Source organism: Mus caroli, chromosome 11 (genome assembly GCF_900094665.2).
Source record: "Mus caroli chromosome 11, CAROLI_EIJ_v1.1, whole genome shotgun sequence".
Taxonomy (NCBI): domain Eukaryota; kingdom Metazoa; phylum Chordata; class Mammalia; order Rodentia; family Muridae; genus Mus; species Mus caroli.
Genome location: NC_034580.1, coordinates 101,321,157 through 101,348,144, shown reverse-complemented (window position 1 = coordinate 101,348,144; position 26,988 = coordinate 101,321,157). Strand labels below are relative to the sequence as shown.

At 47.6% G+C, this 26,988-nt stretch overlaps 1 protein-coding gene across 11 annotated transcripts in view; it reads left to right on the top strand.

Annotated features, from left to right (window-relative positions):
• Positions 1-26,988, top strand: part of March10 (membrane associated ring-CH-type finger 10) — a 94,813-nt gene that overhangs the window by 44,915 nt on the left and 22,910 nt on the right. For 9 of the 11 annotated variants that reach the window (XM_021178086.1, XM_021178088.1, XM_021178090.1 and 6 more), the window contains 4 exons: positions 10,045-10,197; positions 16,536-17,883; positions 21,870-22,039; positions 25,156-25,265. In XM_021178086.1, coding sequence (XP_021033745.1) covers positions 10,045-10,197; positions 16,536-17,883; positions 21,870-22,039; positions 25,156-25,265 — 1,781 coding nt within the window. Of the gene's footprint in view, positions 1-4,906; positions 5,453-10,044; positions 10,198-16,535; positions 17,884-21,869; positions 22,040-25,155; positions 25,266-26,988 lie in introns of those variants that run through there. The other 2 variants (XM_021178092.1, XM_021178091.1) reach the window with 2 other exon arrangements.

Genomic DNA, 26,988 nt, shown 5'->3' with positions numbered 1-26,988 from the left:
ATTGGTGCACATTTGCACGTGCAGATGGCTCATACACAATAAAGTAGAATAGATCTCAAAGAAAAATTAAGTAATCTCTCACATAGACTTTTACTACATTCTGAACTTCCACAGCAAAACATCAAATAGGAGAAGATAGATAACCAGACTTCATTCCCCAAGCCTGAGATAACCGTTATCTCCAACAAGACATGGAAAGTTTAGGCAGGGTGTCAAGGCGCAGCAGGGTCTCACATGGATTGGACCCAACAGTTCTCCTTCAAGGTGAACCCTGGTGTAGAATGGAAAATGGGCCTGGCAGGGTTGCACAAGAGCTCAGAACTCTGTGGGACCAAGAGCACTCAGCAGACCCCAGGAGCCCAGGGACAGCACAGGGCCCACAGGAAACTGTGGGGCTCCCAAGACCTTCCTCAGTCCCAGCCTGGCTTGGAAAAGAGCTGTGTCTCCTTCCCAGGACAGAAAGGCACCCAGAGGTCATTGTGATGAGGGGGTTCTGGTACCTGCTGCCCTGCAGCTCTCTCTACCCCAGGGTCAGGCCTGCAGGCAGCCACTGAACCTGCCCCTGCTCCCTGTTAACCTGGAGCCTGAGCTGAAGCCCCTCTGGTTATGTTCCCGGTCCTGGGAGCCTGCTTCCAAAACCGTGCCCTTTAGAACAAAGACAAGCGTCCGGAAATGCCCCTCACTTATCATTCAGTTCAACGTGTAGTCAGTACGGGATTCAGAGAGGTAGGAGGGGCCAGGCCTAGCTCGTCTTACCGTGCCTTATCTTGGAGACCTGTTCTTGTAAAACTCAGGAAAGCAGTGAATTTAGGTTTCAAAAGATAAAAGTCTAAAATAGATGTGGTTGGCTTTGGATTAGGAATGTTTATTTAAAGAGCAGTGTGGAAGTCTCAGGGCAAATCCTAAATCTTCATAATTTGCCTTGCAAGTAAATGCTATTGAAGATTTTCTCAGAAAGGCCAACGTTAATGGGTTTCTCAGCAAGTCCAGCTGATGCCCAACAACTTTCCAAGCAGTCTGCCCAAGCCAGAAAAAAATAAACAAAAAAAAAACCCAAAAAAACAAAAATCAAACAAACAACAACAACAACAACAAAACCAACATAAGTGAATCCTCCTGGCTTTATAAAGCATGCCCTGTCTCAGCCCATTGCCGCTGATTACTCGACCTCGGGGCTCAGAATGGCAGCTCTACTTGAGCGCCCTACAACTGTTAAGTTAGCAACCTCCCTGAACTCAGTGATGGAGCTGCAGTGTGGCCTACTCTACCAGCGAGACAGTAGGGTTAAGTTGCTGGGTATTGTCTATACCTCAGGGAAACATTGGTCCCCAGTAACCTCCCATCCTATGAAGCCTACTCCCAGTGTAGTCTGTGTTTCTAGGCCTCGTAGCTCTGTGAGGACAGTGCTTGGCCAAAGAAACTTTCACTTGAGATGTGAGAGGCATTGTGACCTGGTTATAAAAAGCTTTTAAGTGTATTGGTTTGTCAGTGAGGTCGCCCATTTACCCAGCATGTTTAGGAATACAGCCAGGCTGCTAAGTTTCACACTGATAGTAGCTACAATATGAAGAAGAGACTGGTCAGGCAACCAAGGGAAGCCAGATGCAGCCAGGGACCATTCCCTGTGGCACATTCCGAGGGTCTGTGGGTCCAGGGAGGAATGAGAACTGCTTTACCTGGAACAAACACCAAGAAAACAGAGAAGACATGAACTGGCTGCCACCTTGGTCTCAGTGAGGGTTGTCTGAGTCAGGTTGACCTGTAGGTGTGTCTGTGGAGGGCTGTCTTGATGTGGAAAGACTCTGCCCCCTATGAGAGGCACCATTCCCTAGGCACTGGGTCCTGAACTGTATAAGAGTGAGGCTGAGCTAAGCATAAGTAAGCATCCAAGTGAGCATGTGTCCATTCATCCCTCTCTGCCCTTGACTATGGATGATGAGGTCGTCTGCCTGGAGCTCCTGCCCGGTCGCTCGCTTCCCTGCAGTTATGGACTGTAACCTGGATGTGTGGGCTAAAATGAACCCTTTTTGCACTACATTGTTTCAGGGTATTTTATTATAGCAGCAGAAATGAAGCTAGGACAGAGGGATTGCAATGTTTAAGGATGTAAGCCTGAGAGAACTTGGTGAGTTAGTTGTGTAGCTCAGAGCAAACAGAGAAATCAAAGAGAACTCAGATATCCATCCAGGAAAGCAAGGACAATGAAGGTGGCTTTGCCAAGGCTCAGGAAGCAAGCAGAGAATGGGTCCCATTCCGTGGGTGGCCTTCACAAGGTATAGCCCAGACAGCCAGGTGGAAAGGTCTAGAAGCCTCTGGATGTCCAGGTATGATTGGAGCACCACCTACTGCTAGTCAGACCCCTCAGAACCTTGGGGAGCAAGTGGTGGTTGAAACTGTAAGAACAGTAGTGGTGGGAGACAGGGAAAGGATGTCTGGCAGATGGCCACACCCAGACAAAACTGTGAGAAATACAAACTGCTCCAATAGATACAGTTAGGAGTGGATCACATGTGTTGGCATCCTCTCTAACAGGATGCTAGACCCTCCGTGGGATGGAGGCCCTCCACTGCAGGTGATGGTGTCTATCGGGTAGCTAGGGCCTCCGTGGGATGGAGGCCCTCCACTGTAGGTGATGGTGTCTATCGGGTAGCTAGGGCCTCCGTGGGATGGAGGCCCTCCACTGTAGGTGATGGTGTCTATCGGGTAGCTAGGGCCTCCGTGGGATGGAGGCCCTCCACTGTAGGTGATGGTGTCTATCGGGTAGCTAGGGCCTCCGTGGGATGGAGGCCCTCCACTGTAGGTGATGGTGTCTATCGGGTAGCTAGGGCCTCCGTGGGATGGAGGCCCTCCACTGTAGGTGATGGTGTCTATCGGGTAGCTAGGGCCTCCGTGGGATGGAGGCCCTCCACTGTAGGTGATGGTGTCTATCGGGTAGCTAGNGCCTCCGTGGGATGGAGGCCCTCCACTGTAGGTGATGGTGTCTATCGGGTAGCTACAGTTTGCATCATTTTAGAATCAGAACTAATGTCCGCTGCAACATTTCACAAAGTTATCTGGCAGTAAGAGTCACTGTGGAGGTTCTTCCACCACCCGACCCCAACCCCTGTTAGCATCACATTGTTTTAATGAAATACCTGAGGCGACTGACTTATAGAACATTATTTGGGGAGACTGATGGGTTGGCTCAGTGGACTAAGAGCACTTGCCACCAAGCCTGATGACCTGAGTTCAATCCCAGGGACCCATACAGTGGAAGAAGAGAACTGATTCCTTAAAGTTGTCTTCTGACAGCCCCTTGACGCCCATATCCCACACCTCACTACACACATCCAATATATTTCTTTTTAAGCTGACAAAAATTGATTTTGGTTCATAGTTTTGAGGTTTCATTCGGCCCCAGATCATGTGGGCCTGTTGCTTTGGGGGCTTCGGTGATGTCATTCGCCATCACACACATCAGAGGAGTAGCTCTTAGGACAAAACTGCTACCTTATGGTCAGGAAGCAAAAGAGGAAGGGACCAGGGTCCCACAGTCCCCATTGAGAACATAGTTCTGTTGACCTGAGGACTTCCCACAAGCCTCTGTCTCCCAATAGGACCATCCTGAGCCATGAACTATTATTAACAAGCAGAACTGGTTTTTAAAGAATTATTTTAAATATACGAGTACACTGTTAATCTCTTCAGACACACCAGAAGAAGGCATCGGATCCCATTACACATGGTTGTGATCCCATTACACCATGTGGTTGCTGGGAATTGAACTCAGGACCTCTGGAAGAGCAGTCAGTGCTCTTAACCTCTGAGCCGTCTCTCCAGCCCAGCAGGCAGACCTTTAGAGGGCTCTAATCCAAACCCTAGCAGTGTTTGTATGTCAGGAAGAACGTGAGTGCATGTGTGGATGTGTGTGCGTGTGTACATGTATGTACTGTCCTAACCAAGGTGCACAGAGGAGTCCCATGGCAGAGGATTGGGCATCTTTCTCCCAGCCTTGTTCATCAAACACCAAAACTTACTGATTCCTCAGGTGTGGAATATATCTCCAAAACAGTCCCGCGCAGTGTTCATAGGGCTGGTCTAGAGGGGAACAAGGCTACAGACAGCAGACATCACCTGCCTCATACTACAGATGAACACACAGGTTCTGAGACTATAAGTTGCTGATTCAAGGTGACCTAGCTGGCTGGTAGCAGGCATGAGGCAGTCAGTCGGAATCCTGCCGCCATCAGGCACACACTGCCTCCATCAAGGCTGGCAGTTAGAAAGCGAGGTTAGTGAGCAGTCATTAATTTCCCCTGGATTCCTCTCTGGTCCACCTGTCTACTCCCCAATCTTTTGGTTCTTCTCTGTCCCCACAAACCTACCAGGATCTCTCTCTCTCCTTTCTGCAGCAGAAGAGCCAGGTTAGGGTATGACCAAAGGCCAGGGGAGGGGTGGGAGGGTGCAGCTGGAGAGCTAGGGGAGAGCGCTTGCTGGAAGGGAGACCCTGCGGGCCACCATCTGTTGCTGCCAGAACAGCTCAGTTTGGCTGGCGGTGGGAGCTGAGAACCGGCAGAAGCTTCCACACAGTTGCCTCAGGACGCTTGCTCGCTCTCAGGAGCTTGTCTGGGAATCACTTCCCTACATCTGCCAGGGCTGCAGGAAACTATTGCCTGGAAATGGTTGGAAGGTGACGCCACGTTGAAGGGCTCACTCCTTGTATGACTCAGACCTGAGCAGGATGCCTCCTGGGCAGGAGCCAGGTCTCCTTACACCTATGACACCAGATACAGCGCGCCCACCCCAAAAGACCTACCCGCCCCGCCCCACCCCCATCTTTTTTGGAGTTTTTATTCGTCCACAGACTTTTTGAAATGTCCTCTTCCCGTGAATGCTGCTTCCTGACTGCTTTCTTTCTTTCGTGCAGGTGACAGCAGCGAGCAGCCCCTGTTCTGTGTTGAATATTCCCCTTACTGCTCCGTCTTTGCTTTCTCCCCAGCCCAGCAGCCCAATACCAATTACTGCTGCCTCCTTCTGCCCCTAGTTCCACCAGCTGCCCAGGGAGCCCAGAGCCCTTCCACTTCCCTCCCTCCCGCCATCTTTCCCACCTTCTCCACCCCGCAATCAGGCCCTCTGAGCCCCTTGTCGGGGTCTCCGGCATCTCTCTGCTACTTCCCTGTCTCCCAACCGACTCCAGCCGAGACCCCTGTGCTGTGTCTACCAGGCCCCAGAAGGCCCAGTAAAATTTACCTCATGTGGTAAGTCACCCCTAGTGAGGCACACAGCACAAAAGAGTCAGAGAGTGGGGGACAGCAGAAGGCAGGTGGACAGGAGCAGGCCAGAGCAACACCAATGGGGTGTGGTGTGCAGGGGGACAGGAAGAGGAGACAGCGCACTGACATTTCCCTTGAGATGGGCGTCTACTAGTGGAAAAAAAGGAGTGAATGACCAATAAAATCCCATCATCTCTGGAGATGCCTCTTGATTTCTGAACTCTTGTGTCGGACACTCGTTGGAACATCACCATCACAAACCAACAGACTCTTCTGGGTCTGATGATACCCTTGGCCAAGGGAACCCTACCCCAGGAGCGTGACGCCAGGCCAGTGGTTCTGAAAGCACAGCTCTGAAACTGAAAAATCTAGCCAGGACCTCGCTGAGGAGGGACAAATTAAAGGGCGCAGTGGGTATTTATGGTTCCCTTCCCAGCCTTCTTATTAGGCTTTGCATTTCCTAAAATCGAAAATTCCCACCTCCTGAGTTCCAAAATAAAACATATTTATGGCACATAATTAGGCTTTAATTAAGATCTCCTCTGGGTATGTGAGACAACATACACTTCTAGCACACTCAAATAGGCAAATAGACGCGACCTATTATTTGTGCTGTACAGAAAGCTGCCTATTAAACCCAGGCAACATCGGTTCTTGCCGCAAAGCTGTAATTCTTCCCGTGATCCAAAGGGAGCAAATAAACGTACCAAAGAGGCATGGAGCAGCGGAGTCTCAGCCCCTCTTGGGCACTCGGGACAGCAGTGAAGGTGGTAGTGGGAGAGACAGAGATTCAGGAGTCCATTTTCCTCTCTCCTGCTGTTGGCATTGTGCCTGCCAAGCATCGGGTCAGTGTCAAGCAGGTGACATGAGGAGCTGGGCCGTTCACAGGTGCATGGACTTGATTCTCAGTTGTATGAATACGAGACTTTTACTCTTCTCCCTTTCCTGATTATATTATGAACTACCAATGACAACTCCCTGGCAGTATCAACAGAACCCAGGGCAGATAGATACCTTTTATGGTTTCCAGGTTCATGGATGCTTGGTCCTGGAAGAAGTCATTGGCTGTATATTATTCAGAACAAAATACACGTTTCCTTAAATCCACTGGCGGATGAGATAACAGAGTTTCCTGGCAAGGAAAGTGATCTTCTTTGCCATTAGGTAGAAGGCTTGTCTCTCAGTTGAGCTGTCTAGTTGAGCTGTTCAGGTTTCCCTCATGACACTATGCCATGATAGGGTTCCATCCTAGAAAGGTCCCAACAGTCTGTTCACATAGATGAAGGGATTAAAGACCAGATCTGCACGGCATCTGGAACTCTTAGATCTGTGTTCATGAAGTATGTTATTAAGGCCACCTCCTTTGTGACTAAGTCCATAGGCTGGGAAAACATCTCCTGTTTTCTTTCCTGTTTGCTTTCTTCGGAAATCTCAAGGGCACTTGCAAGGCAAAGGTGCAGGCAGCCATATTAGATCATAGCCATGAAGGTCATGGCCAAGACGTCTTACTCATCCTTGTGAACCCTCCAATTATCATAGAACCAAGACATGGAGATGTACAGGTATTTGTTGAAGAAATTATAATAAAAGAACTTGCTATTTGCGTTTTGGATTTTTTTTTTTTACAAGAAAGCTTGTGGGAGAAAATCAACAAGAGCTACCTAGGAACAAGAGCTTCTACATAAATTATTAACCCGAGAAAGCTCCACAACGGGGAGTTTCAGCGCTGTTGTGGAAATGCCTTCCAGTTTACCACTACTAGTGGTACTCCATGCTTTACAAATGAAGCATCTGTCAGTTTTAATAGCTAATAGGCACCAGATACCAAATCAGACCATGTGTGTATATCATTGCTAAATATTACTATAGTCTAACAAGATGCGAACAGTCCCATTTCACAGCTGCAGAAAATAAGGTTCAGACTGCCAAAGGATGGGGAGCAGGATTCTGGCTCTGTTACCAGTGGTTTTTTTTTTTTTTCACCAGTAGACCTGGCAAGACAATGTCTAGGTGTTCAGTGTTGGGGAGGGGGGTGGGCACATGTGTGTGTCAGAGTTTATGCACACTGTGTGCATGCGGATGTCCACAAAGGCCATAAGAGGGTGTTGATTCCCTGAGGCTGGAGTTAAGCATTGTTGTGAGGTTCCTAATGTGGGTGCTGGGAACCAGGTTCCGGGTCCTCTGCAGAAGCAGTTAGTATCACTAACCACTGAGCAACCTCTCCTGCCCCAAAGGTTCAGCGTCGTTGCTTTAGTCTGTGGAGAAGTCAATAAAAACCACAGTAGTGTTTGGGAAATCAGTTAAGAGGTCCAGTGCTTTGAGTAAAGGAAGCAGCTTTCTGAACGTCAAAAGTAACTTTTTAGGTCAAATGAGCATTTTAATTTAAAAGTTAATTCTAATTTTAAAGTTCCCCATAGTTTGGGCTGAAGGTATCTTCTTAAGCCCTGTCACTCATTCTAGGCAATTATCATTACTCCTGGACCATGGCATGCAGCACGCAGGCTGGCTAAGAGACCAGCTTCCTTAAGGAATTTACAGTCTACTGAAAGAGAAAAAAAATTAACAAAGTTTCCAATATTTAAATATTAGAGTTGATTAAAAACCAGGAATAAAGGCACTGGAAAGGTGGAGTCAAAGCATTTAGTGGACATAAAACCAGACAGACCTGGAAGGTTCTTGGGTTGATGCTGGCTGGGGTGGAAGGAAGGATCTCTCCCCATATCGACGTTGATAGAGCAAGAGTGGGTGTCAGGGCTGTGAGACACTTTACCTCCCAGAATGGAGAAGATGGCTGACTCTTCTGCCGAGATCACAATGACATCTCTCCAGGACCTTTGAGCCAGGTCCTAACTTGCTCACTTGGCCTGAGCCCCAGGCCTCCCCCTTCTTTCAGTTCTGGCTCTCTCTCGATGTGTAAGAATACAGCCAGTGTCTGGCCCAGCGAGAGGGCTCAGTGGACAGACACTTGCTGTGCAAGCCTGACTATTTGAGTTCAATACCCAGAACCCAGGTAAAGGTGCAAGGGGAGAGCTGATTGCATGAAGTTGTCCTCTGATCCACGTGCCAGCTCCACACGTATGTCACACACACACACACACACACACACACACACACACACACACACAAATGACAATAAATACAGTTCTAAATAAACTTTTTAAAAGAATGCCCCCAACTCTGCCTCTTTTGGCTGAGAGGTGTGAAGCAGATTTTGTTCTCTAAGAGCTTGGAAGGACAAGGCCTCTGGTGAGGGAGAAGCCTCTAGCTTCAACCAACACAACCCTGTCTGCTGAGACACTGCCACAGGCAGCAGACCCTCTCTCCCGTCATCCTTTCCCACATCCCCCCTCAGAGAAATCACATCTCATCACACCCCATGCTCTCTGAGGGACACAGTCTCCTTTCTAGAAAGCGTCTTCTCTCCTGCCTCATCTCCGGCTACAAACAGCAGCATCTATTTGCCCTAAGTCTGCCCAGTACTGCCACCATCTCTCTCCTTCCAGGGAGTTCCCTGAGGGGTACAGTCCTCTGTTGTGAAGCACAGAACACACTGGGGCTGGTGAGGAATAAGTTGGCCTGATCGTTGGATTAAACTGGGTTTCATGGGACGCCAAGGAGAACGTTCATGCCTGCCTGAGTCTGAGTGGAAACTATTCCCACAGCCACAGACTACAGTCAGGAACGTAAAACTAGTTGTCTTCACGTGCCAGGAAAGCTTGGGCTCTTGCACACCAGTCAAGGGTCTCCATCCCAGCCTCACCCCTGTGCTGACTCCTGGCTACATCTATTTGTGAAATATCTGAGTCTTTCAAACAGGGATGAGCCAGGAAAATTCTCTTGGGGGATGGAGTGCAGATGTTGATGGTTTAACTGCCTTGTGAACCCAAAATAAGAGACCCTCCCCCAACTCACATGCGCCGAGGCTGATTACACGGGAAGCGACTTGCAACCATTCACGCCAACCAGAAACCCAGTTACAAATGAGAATTACAAGAAAGCGTCCCCTGGGAACTGGGTTCACAGTGGTCACTGTCTTCCATGGAGGTGGGTGGGCATGCAGAAGGACAGAGGTTCCCAGGTGCTTGGGACCTTTGCATAGGGCATGTTTGGTGCTAACATATGGCAAGGGACAGAGATACACTGCTACCAGCCCTAGTGAGTACTGGAGGGGGAGGGGTATAACCATTGTGCACCAATCCCCTTCTTAACAGCATCAGCACCCATGGGTAGGGAGATAGAATCTTTATAGTAAAAGGGAAAAGGAGCTGGAGAGATGGCTCGGCTGTTAAGAGCACTTGGTGATTTCCCAGAGGACCCAAGTTCAGTTCTCTGTACCCACATCAAGTGGCTCACAACCTGTAACCCCAGTGCCAGGGCATCTAATACCTTATTCTGGCCTCCTTGGGCCCCCACAAAGACCTATACTTACACATCTTGGTTTTCTCTTTAAATGATAAAAGAAAGGAAAAATTCCATGTACCCCTTCCTGCAGGAATCATGGAGTCTTTGAAGCCTTGCAAAAGCAGCCATGGGATTTTTGTATTTCTGGTAGGGAAGCTGAAGCTCAGAGAGATGTACCTAGGCTTTTATGGCTGCAGAGGGGGCCAAGCTAGATTTCAAGCCCTTCTCTCCTCTGACTTTTTGGCTCAATGCTCTTAACTCTCCACCCAACCAAACCCCCACCACTGTCTACCTTCTTTGATGACTTTTTTTTTTTTGATACAGAAAGTGTTTGTTTAAAAAAAAAAAAAAAAGAAAGAAAAAGTTATTGAAAAGCTTTTGCACCTTTCAGTGGCACAAGCACCAAAGATTTTATCAAGGAAGAGAAGGCCAAACCTGGGGAGATTGACAGTCAGCCCAGAAATGCACAGCCCAAGAGCATCTGCGGAGAGAAGCAAGCAGAAACCACAGCTGTCAACAAAGGCATCAGGACTCCTGGGAGCAGGTAAGGACTGTGGCTGCCACCGTGGTCCTCAGGGAGGACTGACATGTGCTGGTACCTTATGGAGATGGTGACTTTCAGCCATCTTTGCTTTTATGAGCTGGAGAATTACCTTTAAGCAAAATATTTGAAAGGTTCAAAAGAAAACTATTTGATAGCAGCCTCCAAGAGAGTGGGTGGAGTTGATCTTTTTTTTTTTTCTCTCTCTCTCTCCCATTACACCCAGAGAATGTCTGCCTGCTTTGAGTGGACTCAGGCAGAGATGCAGCCTGCAGTTCTGGGGAGGTCCCTCCAAGCTGTAGTGCCCACACACCCATCAGGAAAGGAGGATTGATGGCCATGGGTGGCAGACAGCTCACCTCCCTCGGGAGCTCTTCGCTTGAGATGGAGGGCAACCACACCAGCAAGATCTTTTAATGTATACTGAATAGCTTCAAAGGGAAAGCTGGCTTTATTTCAAAGGCATAGCTTAGTGGAGCCTCCTCTCTGAGTTTCAGACCTGAGCTGGCATTTGAAGGCCCACGCCATGCCACCAGCTTACCCTGCCACCCTCTCCTGAAGTGGTGTCTCCTTTGGACTCAGAGAACATGGCATGACACAGCCAGCCTTTCATGAGAGGAGCCGTGGGTACCATCCCTTATTATCAACGGAAGACAGCTTAAGTGAGATCCATTTAGTCATGGTGCTGGACACATAGAGAAGAACTGGGGATGCTTGAATGGCTTGGAACCGGAGGCAACTCGAGCACCCATGAGCCAGTGATGGTGACCTCGTCTCAGGGGCCTAGTGGCAGAGTGTCTCCAGGAGGGGAGGGCACAAGTCTTAGAGCAGCCTACAATTCTAAAACTCTAGTTTCCTCTTCCTCTGAGCAGTGGGGTCCTGGGTGTCACACGGTCCTTCCAAAACTCCAGCTCTCTCACCTTAAAATAAAGGTGAAGGATCATGCTTTGCTGCATGATCACGGTGACTAAGTGACATAAAACATAGAGCAGCGCTGGACACACAGTCTGCCTACCGTCTCTCCACAAAGGCCGCCAATGAATGTGAAGATATGATTTGAAGCACGGGGTTCTCCATGCATGAAACACAAAGCTTATATAAGCCCCTGTAAGTACCCGGGACATGTCTTCCTTTATGCCAGGGTCTACCGGGAATTTGTTCCAGCCGTTATAGTGGGGCTCCTCATCATCCCCCAGTTATAGTGTGCCCTTAGTCCCTTTTCTGGAGTATGAGCCAGTGACTTGAATCATTCTGGGGAGATTTGGGACAAATGTGACCAAGATAATATCCAGAACCTCCAGGAAATCCAGCTTAAAAAAATTCACACGTGAACACATAAGGGCAAGGGAGAATAGAGAGAACACAGCCTCACAGGTGTCCATGTGACAAATAGACATGTTTTAAGTGTAACCTCAATAAATGTAAGCTCACGTGTGAGTTAACTTCAGCCTAACTAATTAGCTAAGGTTCTAAAATAATGGTTGATATTGGCAGGGAGTGATACTAACTTCCTGGGCACTGTTGTGCCAGATGTTGGTGACACAGGTGGCTGGTGATCCTGCTATGACAGAGATGCCTTCCTGTCCCACCTGGAAGGGCAATGTGGTGCAAACTGTCTGCAAAGGAGTTTGGCAACATGTGTCGAAAGCCTCTGGGTGGTTCGTACCTTCCAACCTGGCAATTTCAGTCTCATCAATCCATTCTCACATTGTCAAAGTGAGCAAGGCTAACACCACAGTGTGGTCTGTGGTACAAAAACCTCAAAACACACACACACACACACACACACACACACACACACACACACTGAGGACTGAGGAGCTGGCTCAGAAAGACCTGAGTTCTATCCCTCAGAACCCACATAAAAACCTAGGTGTAATGGCACCTGTGATCTCAGTGCTGGTGAGAGAGCTATAGACAGGGCCCTGGAGTGTGCTGGTCACCTACTCTAGCAGAATCAGTGAAGACACCCTGACCACAGCAACTTACAAAAGAAAGCATTTAGGGACTGAAGGGATGGCTCAGTAGATAAAAAAAAAAAAAAAGCACTTAATTGGGGGCTTGCTTACAGTTTCAGAGCAGCGTGGTTGGGGAGCATGGCAGCAGGCAGGCAGGCATGGCATTGGAGCAGTAGCTGAGACCTTACATTCTGATACATAAGCAGTCAGCAGCAAGAGAGTGACACTGGGCTTGGAGTGGGCTTTTTAAAACATCAAAGCCCACCCATAGTGACACACCTCTCCAGCAAGGCCACACCTCCTAATCCTTCCTAAACTGTCCACCAACTGGGAACCAAACATTCAAATATGTGAGCCCATGGGGGCCATTCTCTCTCTCTCTCTCTCTCTCTCTCTCTCTCTCTCTCTCTCTCTCTCTCTCTCTCTTAATTTACTTATTTTATTTATGTGAGTACATTGTAGCTGTCTTCAGGCACACCAGAAGAGGTCAGCAAATCTTATTACAGATGACTGTTAACCACCATGTGGTTGCTGGGAATTGAACTCAGGACCTTTGGAAGAGCAGTCAGTACTCTTAACTGCTGAGCCATCTCTCCAACCCCGATAGGGGCCATTTTCATTCAAAACACCACAGGCCTGTTTTTAAAACCTAAGATTGAGTACAAATGAGGGAAACACCGGACATCAACTTCTGGCTTCCTCATACACCCACACACTCATGCACATGCATCCTCTGCAACCTCCCCCCCCACACACACACACATACACACAGGTAGATGATATAGACACAGATACAAACAAGATAGATGATATAGACACAGATACACACACAAACACACACACACAAGATAGATAGATAACAGGTACAAATACACATATAGATAGATGATATAGACACAGATACGCACACACACAATAGATGATATAGACACAGGTACAAATACACACACACAACACAGGCATATACACATACACAGCAGTAAAAGAAAAGTTGAAGACTTTGTGACATATTCATACAGTCTACCCTTAAACTACATTTATGACAGGATTCTTTAAAAGTAACAGCAAAGAAATATTTAAGGGAAGAAAGTAGAGAGTCTACTTGTATGCACAGCAGTAAACCACCTTTGCTTTGTTGTTTTTGTTGTTGTTTTTTTTTTAACAATGCCTCTAGATGAGGGTTCACGTCCTCAGGGAGCAGGAGGAATGGGAAGAGAAACACAGAGTGGGTTTGAGGCCTGAGGTACTTTACTCAACCTCCAAACTGAGCCACGGCACTATTTCAGGGTGAAGATCACCTGGGGGTTCTGAGTTTTCAACTCACCCTTGAAGTCCAGCACCTGAGTGATGTCCAGCTGAGCTTTTGGTTATCAGAGCCTGAGAACATTTCATCTTCTACAGTTCCCGTGTTTTCTCTAAGGGTCATGGGACCACATTTATAACCAAAGGAGGGTAGGAGGATATTGTTAGAATCCAGGGCAGTGCTGGTGAAGTTCATGAGGAAGCCCAAGACCAAAGGCAGAGTCCTAAAGCCAGATGATACTTCCAATCTCACCTCAGTAAGCCTGGACCTCCTGGAGACAGCAGGCACTCAGCCCACAGCTGGGGCCAAGGCAAGGCCTCAGAGCTACAAGGCAGGACTCTGAATAGCACATCCCTGGCATACCAACTGAGTATTTATTCCCAGCCCATCACACACACACACACACACACAGGATTACACGCAGCTCTGATTGAATTTTAAAGACGACCAGAAATAGTGGTGCCGCATGTCTGAGGAAGCCTTGGGAGCATGGCATCCAGCTGAGGCTTCTACCCCAGAGGCCGAGTCGCGCCATGACAGCTCCAGAGCTTCTGTGAAATGACCTCAGGATTCCTGTGAGTTCCCAGCATCCTCTCCTGTATTTCAGAAGCCAAGTCTCTGATCCCCCCTCAACGGAAGGCTGAGCTATTTGCTCCAGGGTAGCTCCTCGCCAGCCATCTTATGGATGTGTGTGTTCAGAGAGGAGAGAAGACTCAGGCTCAGCACTGTTTACTAATTCTGGAGGTCCTTTTCAAATTCAAATTGTGAAATGATCCAAAAAGATTCTATACTTTGACTTCATGTCACATCTCATCTTTAAAAATTAAGGGGAGGGGGTTAGTTGGAAAGTGTGAGGACCTGAGTTCAATCCCAATAATGTGTGGGGAAGGGACACAAGCAAACAAAACACACACACACACACACACACACACACACACGCACACACACGCACACACACGCACACACACACCCATTGTATCACAGAGCACTAATTCCCCAAACATGGATCAGCTCAGTGCCCAGCTGGTTGGGACATCCAAGCTCCACTCTGGTTCAGACAGCCGAATGCTCAAAGTGTCCTTGAATTGTTGACACATCTCTTTTGGGGTTTATAAACCCCATGAGGGGCCCAGTAGGACAGTTTAACTGATTTCTGGAAGGGCTGATAAGTAAGGATTCGCACTGTGCTGCTGAGTGTTCCATGCAGCTAACAATAAAAGAAGCTTAGAGACTATTAGGACGTTAGAGAGTTGAGCTGCAGATCCCCTGCAAGGCACCTCAATTAAAGGCAGTATTGACTTGGCCCCAGCTGAGCCCGCTGCTCAGTGGATTTGCATCTCTCCAGCAGAGCTGTTATCAAGAACCTCTGGGGTCCGTGGTGTCCTGTCCACTCAACAGGCCAACCAAGTGATAAGGACAGCAGAGCTTCATCAGATCTGCAGAAGAGCAGAGAGGGACACAGAGGGGGTTGGCCATGTCGGTAGGGAATAAGAAGGGGAACCACAGAAGCACTTTCAATTTTTTTACCCTCATGGGGTGAAAGCCCTTACCACATGCACACATCCCAATAGATCTCAATGGCCCTCATTTTGGTGAGAAAATTGCAAAGCCTGTGGAAGTTTTTAAGGCATTGATCAGAGCAGTGGCAAGGAACAAAAGCCCTAGCAGGTCTGGCTCCAAGGCTTACTACTGACTCCACTTACTAGGACTCTGACCTTGGGCAAGCCATGTGAGCTTCCCTTACCCTCCATACCTTCCATGAGAAGGTGTGAGTAGAGCATCATACAGCTCATGGGGCTGCCAGGCTTCCCTGGACCAACAACTGACTGGGGTGGTTTAGCTGAGCAGTGTTAACTACTTGATAAGAAGTGTTTTTTATTTGTACATCACAAAGTTTTTTTAATGTATATGTGTTTGCTTGAATGCAGGAGCATGTAGGGGAGGGAGGGTGTGTGTGTGTGTGTGCATGTGTGTGTGTACGTGTGTGTGTGTGTGTGTGTGTGTGTGTGTGTGTGTGTGTAGGCCAGAGGACAAGGTTGGGTGCCACTGTCAGGAACATCACCCACCTCCCTTGAGACTCAGGGTCTCCCAGTGGCCTGAAGCTTACCAGTTAGGCTAGACTGGCTGGCCAATGAGTCCCAAGGATCCTCCTGTCTGCTCCTCCCCAGGTCTGGGGTTAGTGTGTGTGCCCTCCCCTCCCCCCCCCCCAGACACACATGAGTTCTTGTGATCCAACTCAGGCCTCAGGCAAGCACTCTACTGACTGAGCCACCCCCAGAGCCCTACAAAGTTAAGTTTTGAATAAACAATTTCACTGAGAGCAACTCTGGCTCACTGGACACTTGACCAGTTCCTTCTCTCTGCATCTCCTCCACCTTAGAATCCAGAGGTGGACTTTCTGAGGCAGCCAGGTGGTATTCATTTTCTAGAGGCAAATGGCAAAGAAGAGATGATACTTTCATGTGAGATTTTATAACTTTTATTTACACTAAGTAGCTAACTTCATCACAATCATCGTGTACCTGGACACTAGCTTCTAGAAACTTCTTTCCAGTCTATCAAAACAAAGTTGTACTTTTGTCAAGTTTTTGAAAAACAGTAGTGAAGTAGGGATGTCATCAATACATCTGGGATGGATTTGGATGAGAAAGGACCGGTTGGTTTTGTATTGCCACTCCCACACTGCTGCCTTTGCGTGCTGCTGAACACAGAGGTTTAGCCATCCTTGGCTGAGCTGGTCTACAGCTGGATCCTGCAGAAAGAATCTGTGATTTCATGGTTACCCCTTCTCCAGAACCAGTGTGAGGGCCACAGATGAGAACCCACACACATGCAGACTCACAGGTGTGGGGGACACAGGTGTGTGAACCTCACAACGGAGAATCCAGAGGCAGGAAAGAGAAACCCACCATGAGGTTTTTCCCCCAGGCTTCTGGTACCTCCTGCACTAGGCCTGTGTGACTTTTCTTCTTTCTCCAGGGCTTTTTCGTTGTTGTTGCCTTTAGTACACTATCGTGTGTGGCAGAAAGGGGCTCTCTCCCATTAGTGCTTTTAACAGAATTTATCTTCTCTTAACACAGACCCAGTTGTCCACCAAGAAAGCCTGCTGTGTGCAAATGAGACTAAGCTAAAGAAGCCAGCTCGAGAGAGAAGAAAGTTAGCCCCATCTTCACAACCCATGAGAACGGCTGGGAAGCCCCGCGAGAAACAGAAAAAAGGAGACCTGAGTGCTCATCCACAGACTGAGCCCCACACTGCCCTCTCACAGACATTCCAGCCAATGAATGGTTCTCAAGTGCTGAATGAGTCCTTGGGACCTTCATTCCTCCCCACCACCGTGGTAGGACCAAGAAGGACACCATTTAGGTTCCACGACGAAGACTTTTATTCTGCAATATCACTAAACAATGAACAAGAGAGCTATGACACGGAAGAGGAGACTCACATGGAGGAAGAGCTCCTGCTGTCTGGGATGCGCTCTCCTCCCAGCTATAAAAGGAGCCGGTTTCTCGGGACATCAGCTGCTCAAAATAGAAATGTGGAGGAAAATGTTGAAAATCTCAGAGGAAATTCTCTAAGATGGAGTGAGCCCAGCCCTGGATCTCCAAGAAAAACCAGTACCACAGAGCCAGCAACAAAACAGCCTTCTCCTGGGCAAAGGATGCTCCAAGATACCAGGTTACCCAGTGAGTTGGCTAAAGAGAACCCCAGTGGAGACCAAGATGAGAAGACCCCTGTTCTAGGGGATGCTAAATCTGATGGTGTTATCCAGGTCAGTGCTGACGATGTGTCCAGCGGTGGTACTGTGGAAGACAGGTCTGCTGTTCAAAATCACGAGAGAGACTGGCAACATTACTATAGTGGTTCTAGGACCTCATTTGACTGCTTACTTTCTGGGAGGCCCACAGCTCCAAGATCATCCCTGAATCCATCTTACAATGCTCATGGGTCACTGCTCCATTCTGCTCTGATAGACGACATCCCGGCAAACTTGTCCATGTCATCTATCCTAGTCCCAAGTTCAGACTTGGAGGAAAACCTAAGGTTTAATGTACGCCGGCCACTCTCACCCATCAGAAATAGAATTCCATTGGCCGCTGCTGAAGGCTGCAGTGATGAAGCCCAGGGTACACAGGAGATGGCTTCAATGAGTCACACTCAGGAGCCTCCATTACTGGCAGATCTACCAAATCCACAAAGCAGTGTGGCCTTAGGGGACTCTCCCAGCTCTCCTACAAGACGACATTTACAAGGCCATTTCTACATGCCTGGGTCCCTGCAGGAAAATATACCTTTTACTTTCTTTGCAGTATCTGATTTTGCAAATCAAAATGATAACGGGACCAGCGTTAGAGTCTCTGGTGTCATGGATGAAAAGGCCACAGAAATAAAGGCAGACCCTGAGAAACTCAGGAAATTGCAAGAAAGGTAAGGATTTGTTGTAACTATACACTGCCCCCTATTCCACCTCCACCCCCACCCCGTGCTGAGATAACCATTGCCTTTATTAGAGAAGTGTGGGAACTTTAAATCACAGTCATGTTCTTCCCTGACATGCTAATGAGACTGATTATTTTAGGAAAATCATCCCTATTTCGTTACCCTTAAAAGATGTGTATATACAAAGAAGAATTTGGCAGTCCCACTCAGCTTCATCCATATATTCCCCAAAGTATCTTTTTCCCTTGAATACTTCAGAAAGGCAAGGGCCAGCCACGTGGCTCAGTGGGTAAGGGCGCCGGTCTTAGGAGATGAGTTCCATCCTCAAGAACCGCACAGTGGGAGAGAATGGACTCTCCTCAAGTGCCCTCTGACCGCCACACTTACACTGGCAAACAGAGGGGCAGGCAGGGGGGGAAGAATATTTTTACATACATACATACATACATACATACATACATACATGGCAAATTTCCAGGAACACAAGGATGCCTGGTAGCACAGGGCTCTCCCCTCTCCTCAGCAATTAACTGGGAATTTATCTTATTTTATTTTCTGAAAAGGTTGCTAACTCCCCAGAGGAGGAGCCATTCAGCTCTTGAAGTTCACAGCTCTCTCTCCTGAGACTTCCTGCAAATCCAACCAACAGTTCTAGAATTTAAACCTTCCAAACAGTTACCATAGCTACCCCAGTTCTCTGAAGGGTGGGGCTGGAGTAACCAACTGCCTCCATGCTAAGTGTGTGCTCTCTCTCTCTCCCATGCATAAGAAAAACACCAACCTTTTTTAAGTTGCCCTTTTCTTTGAACTTTCCTTCCTCCTGAGGTGAGTTTGGGATATTTCACAGCCATGAAACTGGATACTTTTTAAAGCCTTCATTAAACCCTGTCAGCCTTCTACCATCTCTTTTATGATAGGGTGTTGACTGTGCCCGAATCTTGGCTTAAGGATCTGGAAATTGATTCTTGGAGCATGGGCCTTCTTTGTACATGTCGGGACGGCTCCTCCGGGCCATTAATCACCCTATTGATGTCCATTTGCAAGTAGAAAAATTTCACCACAATGAATTGAAAATGGAAAAAGGAGAGAGAAATAAAACAGATTGCATATACAATCCTCTTCAGAAAGAAGAGCTTGCTTTTCTTTATGTGTGTGTGTGTGCCTGCACACGTGTGTGCATTTGTGCCTCTGTATGTATATGTGCATAGCTGTGTGTGTGTGCATGACCATGCAGAGGCCTGAACTTGACATCAGGTGAATTCTTCAGTCACTCTCTACTTTGTTTCTTGAAGTGGGTTCTCTCATTAAACCACAGCCCTCCAATTTCGGCTAGTCTAGCTAGCCACAGCTCCCCCATCCCCGTCCCCCGACTCAAGTTCTGGGGTCACAGGTGGCTCCACACCTACCCTGCTAAGAGCTTTCTAGTTCTTTGTGTCTTTTCTTTTCATGGTTAAACAAGCTACGAGAAGACCATCCATGGCTAAGACGAAGAGAACTTATATAAACCCATCACCACCAACCCCCAAATGTAGCTTCGGACGTACTGATCAGATGTCTAGACTCCAACCATCCCAAAGTGATGTCTTTAGGCTCAAAATCGTTTCTTGTAAAATGCAAGTGCTTCTTGACCTGGGCCTCTGCATTAAGCATCTATCACTCTCTGGGTATTTGTTTTACTGTGTGTTCCATCTCTCTGTATATAATAAAGCCTAATGTCATTTCAAAAATGTCCATTTTAGGAAATGTTTGTAAATAAAGATTTATTTATTTTGACATAGCAGAGCCAGAAACCCTGGCTGACCTGGAACTCACTCTGCAGATCAGGCTGATCTCAAAGTCATAAGGGATATGCTAGCCTCTGCCTCCCAAATGTTGGGCCTTTTGTGGATTATCCCCCTTGTGAAGTGGTTGTCCTGAGATCGTCCCTGCTGGTCTACACAGCCACCGACATCATGCATCCTGTGCTCCACAGATGCTGGGCAACCCCAGAGTGTGTTCTGCTCCATTGGGCCTCCTTTGCCTTTTCCTGACCTGGTGTCATAGCATCCTAACACCTGCCTTCCTCCCCACGATCTTTCGAGCATCCTTGACTACACACTGGGGCTGAGTCTGCTGGCTGGGGCTGTTTCATTGGAATTACATTGAACCTATGTGCTGGTCCAGCAGTGTTGACAACTGGGAAAGCCGGATTCTTGATTTGCCTGGCTTTGCTCTGCTCTTGTGTCTTTATGTGCATCTATCATTTTCTTTACAAAAGCCCTTTGCTTCATCTCACGTTCTTTATTTGCTGCTGTTTGCCATTGAAATGGTTTTTCAATTCTAACTCTTTGTGGCTCATGTACAGAAATGCAATTGACTATAATTTTTATTTTCTCTGTGTTGTGTTAAACTCTCTTATTGGGTACATGTAGTACTTTGTCTGTAGATTGTTTGGATTTCCTATGTAGAAAATAGTTTTGACTGTGAATAATATTTCCATTCCTCTCATTTCAAACCTTGTATTTTCAATGCTGTTTTAAATCTTACAGTATTATATCCATTTTTTAAGGATGGCTGGTTTTATCTTAAATGTTCATTGCCTGTTGATGAATCTCCTTTCAGAGTATAACCACACTTGCTTTAGCTAGGACAGCTTCTGGAAAACACACACCTGAGATCATAGGGAAAAGGCATGCCTAAGGTTCATTGTAAAATTGCTTTTTAAGGAAATTCTAGGTGCTGGGGAGACAGCTTAGTCGGTGCAGTGCTTACCTTGGTCTTACAAGGGTCTGAGTATGTAGAGTGCTTACCTTGGTCTTACAAGGGTCTGAGTATGTAGAGTGCTTACCTTGGTCTTACAAGCGTCTGAGGTTGGATCCCCAGCATCCACATAAAACTCTAGGCAAGGACAAGACACTCCCTGGGATTCACTGGCCAGCCAGTCTAGCCAGTTGGTAAGCTCCACACGCAGGAAGAGACCCTGTCTTAAAACTAAGGTGAAACAGATGGGACAACACGGCATTCGGGAGGTAGATGTAAGCCAATCTCTGTGAGTTTGAGACCCAACTGGTTTATGTAGCGAGTTCTAGGACAGCCAAGTTACACAGAGAGAGCCTGTTTCAGGGGGAAAAATCACAATAAAAAGGTAGAGGAATGGAGGAAGACACTCAACACCAACCCTAGTCGCCATGTGTGTGCACACATATACCTAGTCGCCACGTGCATATGGACACACACCTAGTCACCACATGTGTACGCACACACATGCGTGTACACACACACACACAGAAAATTTAATGTTATCTCCAACTGAACCTGGGATATCATTCCTTACAGCTCTTATATTTGCTGCCATGCAAAGACCACTCAAATGTTCATAATTATTTTCTTCTAGTATTTTTATATTCTTTTTATACACCATAGAAACTAATGATACAGGATTTGTTGTTGTTGTTCTCTTTCGAATTTCTGAACATAATTCAAAGATGTCAGGGGCCAGCTTTGAACACAGGAGCTGACTATGACCTCCTGTGAGTTTACCAGTTTACATAGCCAGCTTCCTCAAGGTGGCAAAGGCAGAGAGAAGGGCTCAGCCTTTGCTATAGACCTAATCCCTCATCCCCCCTCCCTCCTTTTATACTGATGGGAATTGAAGCCATGACCTTTCAACAAGCCAGGCAAACACCCACTGAGTTATATGCCTCATCTCTCTCCTTACTTCTTCATTAGAGGTGCTGGTCCCTCCCACTGAGCTCACACTTAGCCAAGGCTGCACGGGAGCCTATTATAAGAATGTGCAAAGCAAGGATCAATAACTCCATCTGGAGAAATCCTTACAGAGTCGGAAGGAATGGCGGGCAAGCCCCAGAAGCCCAGGCAGACAAGGGGTGGGGACTGTTCCTCCTTCCTTCTCCTATGAATACCCTGGGAAATGGTATTTGTAGAAACAACAAACGTAGGGACTCCTGGTCACGGGGGCCTTGTTTTCTGTTTAGTCTCCTGGAGGAGGACTCGGAGGAGGAGGAGGGAGACTTGTGTCGAATCTGTCAGATAGCCGGGGGTTCCCCAGCCAACCCCCTCCTGGAGCCTTGCGGCTGTGTGGGAAGTCTACAGTTTGTTCACCAAGAGTGCCTGAAAAAGTGGCTGAAAGTGAAAATAACATCAGGTAGGTGGGGACGAGAGACGCAAGCGCGTGGTGGCGAGCGTGGAATGGCATATAATTAATGTGAGATGTCACAGTGTGGGCCCGGGAGCCTCATCAGAGGCTCAATGTCAGAGCAATGCGGCCAAGCCCAGGTTTCTTGTCTAAAAATGCTGTGATGGGAAGGTAAACAAATGGGGTGGGTGGGTGTGCGTGTGTTTGTTTAAATTTCTCCAAGGAGAAATGAAGAAAACATGGATTGCCAGCAAACCCTCAGCAAGCATACGGCAGCCCTGTCCAGTTAGGAACTGTTCCATCACGAGAGACCCTCACAAAGACACACAGACACCTACCGCAGTCATGGTGAAGAGAGGGGTGTCACATAAGACTCCAACCAGGAGCCGAGGAGATGACTCCAGGGTTAAGAGTGCTTGCAGAGAACCCAAGTTCAGTTCCCAGCACCCACATCAGGCAGGCAGCTTATAAAACCACCTGTAACTCCAGCTCCAGGGGATCTGCCTCCCCCTTCTGGCCCCTGCAGGTACTACACACATGTGTGCATACACACTCTCATATCCCTCTCTAAAAAGAGTGCAAGCAATTCTGCCTGTTTGCCTGATGGGTAAGAAGAGTGTCACGCCCATTTTCTAGCTCTCTATTAAAGAGCTTCACACGTGACAGTTTTGTCAGACTGATATCGTAGCTGGGTGTGAAGCGTCTTCTCGAATCCCTGAGGAAGTGACAACCTCAATACAGACACATGGGAGGCTGGCTGTAGTGTTCTTGGCAGAAAGTAGGTTCCTTTGCCTTTTCTAATGAGGAAGGACCTAGAGTATCTAGGCTGGAAGAGGTTAACTGACAGGAGTTCCATGATGGTGGTCAAGTAGAAAACCCCTACTCTGTCTTTCAGACCACCCTCCCTGGGATCAATGCTCCCCAGCCAGGCGCTGATTCTCTCGTCTTTCATATCCTTATATGTCTGTCTATGGCTGGGTAGCAGATCTAGCATTACCCTGCCCCCACCTATGTAGCTGTCTGCCTTTAGCACGTCATCGAAGTAGCCATACTGTTCCAGTCAGGGTTTCTATTCCTGCACAAACATCATGACCAAGAAGCAAGTTGGGAGGAAAGGGTTTATTCAGCTTACACTTTCCACACTGCTGTTCATCACCAAAGGAAGTCAGGACTGGAACTCAAGCAGGGCAGGAAGCAGGAGCTGATCCAGAGGCCATGGAGGGATGTTACTTACTGGCTTGCTCAGCCTGCATACAAATGGCTGGGAGATATGCCTGGAAAACTCCGTGAGGTTCTGTCTGGTGACTTCCCCACTGCCTGCAAACAAAATGTAGAAAGGGAGATGAACTTCCCCACCCTGCCCTGTAATAGTCCTTATGATTTATTATTTCTTTGTATCCACAGTAGAAACCTGTTGGGCATTGGGCAACCGGCAGTCTGGTTTCCAGTTGAGGCTAGATGTTGAACCCCGGGACCCAGTGGTGATAATTCACCTACATGGGACGGAAGGAGTTCTCTCATGTCTCCTGGAACCCTGGCTCCTGTCGAAGCCCCATCAGCCCCCACAAGAGAAGCATGGTTAGTAGTCATGTAGGCAATGTCCCAAGCTTCTGACCTTCAGGCTAAACTCCTCCCTAGTTACCTAGCAACAGTAAGATTAAAGCAGCCCACTATAAGAGGGGCTGTTTGACCCCTCCTCACTCTCTCACTCCTCTCTCCTTTCTCTTTGTCTTCTCCTCTTCTCCCTCCCCCTCTTATTCACTAGCCTTGCCTTGCCTCCCCTCGCCTTGCCTCTGCTCTCTCCTCTTCTCTCTCTCTCTCTCTCTCTCTCTCTCTCTCTCTCTCTCTCTCTCTCTCTCTCTGTGTGTCCTCCTCTCCATGGCCCTGTCTCTCTCTCTCTCTTTCCACCTTCTCTCTTTCCCCCTGCCTTTCTACAAGTAAGCTCTAAAACCATAGACTATCTCCTGGACTCAAGGTCCACTGTGCAGACTCTCGCCTGTGTGGGAATCTCTCTCCCTCAGCCCTCTCTCCCTTAACCCTGGGGCACAGGGCTCCCCAGGGCTCCCCAGTCGGGACTGCCCCTTGTCCACCCACACACACACCCACACCCCTGTCAAGTAGGATCAGAGGCTTAGATGCCCACCTGGGGCTGAGCGGAAAGTGTCTGGCAGCCCTCCTGCATCAGCCTGCCCAGATCATAGGAGGTACTCTGGCTAAGTTTGGGCTATCCTCTCTCCCCCTCCTTCCCCAGCCCCCTTTTAGTTCCCACAGAAACCTAGAACTGGGGTATAAGTTTGCAAAGCCCTGCTCACTAAATAGATGCAGGTAACAGATATTTTCTAGTAAGACACACAAACTGAGCCCTGCAACTCTACTGGGGGAACTGTGTGGCATTCCCATTTCCATAGAACAACAATGGTTCTGTAGTGTCTGCTTCTGCCTTGGGGAAACAGCACTGGTCTCGTTTTCATAAGTACTGCAGCACAGGGGGCCTTCTACTCCTTTTCCCAAATGGGCCTGACTTCAGGCTTCTGGTGGCCTCAGATACCATTGTAACTAGAATCCACACCTGGGCCCTTGCTCCCTTTTCTCTGGTGGGAGCAAAGGTAAATCTGGTAGCTGAAGCCATTGCTGTGGATCTGGTACTAAGTTTTTTTATTACAGAACTATGTTAGGTCTGCAAGGGGTGAGGGAGACCGGGAGTCCAACAGTCACTCCTGTTGCAAAGGCCTATGTTAGGGAGGATTCACTTCCGTGTAACAATTTCAATTTTATGAACCATTATGTTTACATACTTAGATAGAAACAAGATCTGCTATTTAGAAGTCATGGAGACTTCACCTGCCTCAAGCTCAAATAATAAATAAATGTCCACAGAGGGAAAAAGATGTTCAGAACTCAGGGTCAAGGTCATTTTCTCCAGAAGATGGCTGACTTCAAATGAGAACCATTGAAGCTTGAAATTCATAACTCGGACACAAGTTCAGTCTCGAAATAGCACCTGTCCAAAGTGCTGGCACAAACAGACTCAGGGGTGTGTGTGTGTGTGTGTTTGCACACACACTCGTGCGCACTGAGAGAAATTCTGATCTGCCTTCTTACATGATTCTTACTCTTGATTCCAGGAGCAGATCTAGGCACTGTAAAGACCTGTGAGATGTGTAAGCAAGGCCTACTGGTCGACCTGGATGACTTCAACATGACCGAATTCTACCACAAGCACCAGCAATCCCGGGTAAGACACATCACTGCCACTTTCTCCCTGAGGTAGCATAGGCAGAGGATCTAGAGAGAGAGCTTAATGGTTGAGAGCACTTACTGCTCTTCAAGAGGATCGGGTTGGGTTCCCAGCACCCATATTGTGGTTCACAACTGTACCCAGTGCAGTCTTTGGCATGTGTGGTTATCAAAGGCACACAAGCACACACACATACACACACACACACACACATGCATACATGCAGGCACACATTTATACATAAAGATAAAATAAAATAAACAAATCTTTAGTAACTAAGTAGGTTAAATGCTTGAGCAGAAAGCAACTTGATCTCTCTGGCCTACGGATTATAAGAAGCCCAAGAGTGATATGGATCTGAATCTATTTGGCTCACTTCTTTGAGAACGTGTGCCACTAAACGAGAACACTGGGGAACTGAGAAGTCTTGCCATCCTGGATCGATATCTACCTGCTATTAGGGAGATGATAAAAACATCAAGAAAGTCTGGGCAGGGCCCATGTCCAAATTTGCTGAAGTTATTTAATAACAACAGAAAATAAACTTAAGGTCTTGGAGGAAATGGTCCCCCAACTTAAATATCAAGTAACCTGGGTAATGAGGAGCAGCGTTACCTAAGGCTAATAAGCATGAAGCTTGCTGACTGTGGGCTTTTTAACACCCAGGGAACTGGGGAATGGGCTAAGTGGAGAAAACTCTCCTGGGGCATTTGGATCACATTGCTGAAAATGTGAAAAAGTTAATTAACCTCGGGTGGGAAGGTGATTTATGCCCAAGGCAAAAGTTAATCACTTAATTCTCAGGCAAACAATCTCTTATTTAGAACTACACTCTCCAATAGAGAAACAACAAGCCACACGTGGCTAATGAGAAGGCGGCTCATTCTAATCAATACATGGTGTATGTAATAAATACACACTAGATCAAGTACTTGATACAAAAAAAGCAAAATATTATATAATTTTATATTAAATCTATACTTCCCACCCTGGATAGCAGTATGTCAACTTGACACAAGCTTCAGTTATCTGAAAGGAGGCAACCTCTGTTGAGTACATGTCTCCATAAAATCCAGCTGTAGGATCTTTCTTAATCAGTGATTATAAATGGGGAGGCCCCAGCCCACTGTGGGTGACATCATCTCTGGGTTGGTGGTCCTGGGTTCTATAAGAAAGGAGGCTGAGCAAGCCACGATGAACAAGTCAGTGAGCAGCACCCTTCCAGAGCCTCTGCATCAGCCAGCTCCTACCTCCAGGTTCCTGCCCCGGGCGAGTTCCTGTTGACTTCCTCCACGATGGACTGTGATCTGGAAATGTAAACCAAATAAACTCTTTCGTCCTCATCTTGCCTTTTGGTCATGGTGTTTCATCGAAGCCATGGAAACTCTGACTACTTCATCCATTTTTCACTATTATAAGGCTAGGCAACTTTATTAAGAAAACAAGTTGAGGGCTACAGGGATAGTGGCTGTCTATGCTGAGTACACAGGAACACATACACAGAGAAAGCTTATTATGTAGATCACATTCTTAGGTTCAAGGGCTCATATCTGGTGATAGTCTGCTTGCTGGCAGATTCCTGAAGCAGAAAACAGTATCACAGGAAAAGGGACAGATAGTGTGCATGTGTGTGCACATGTGTGCATCTGTGTTCTGATCTTGCTCCTTATAAGTCCATCCAGGACTTATAAAACTTTTAAGTCCATCCAGGACACAGTCA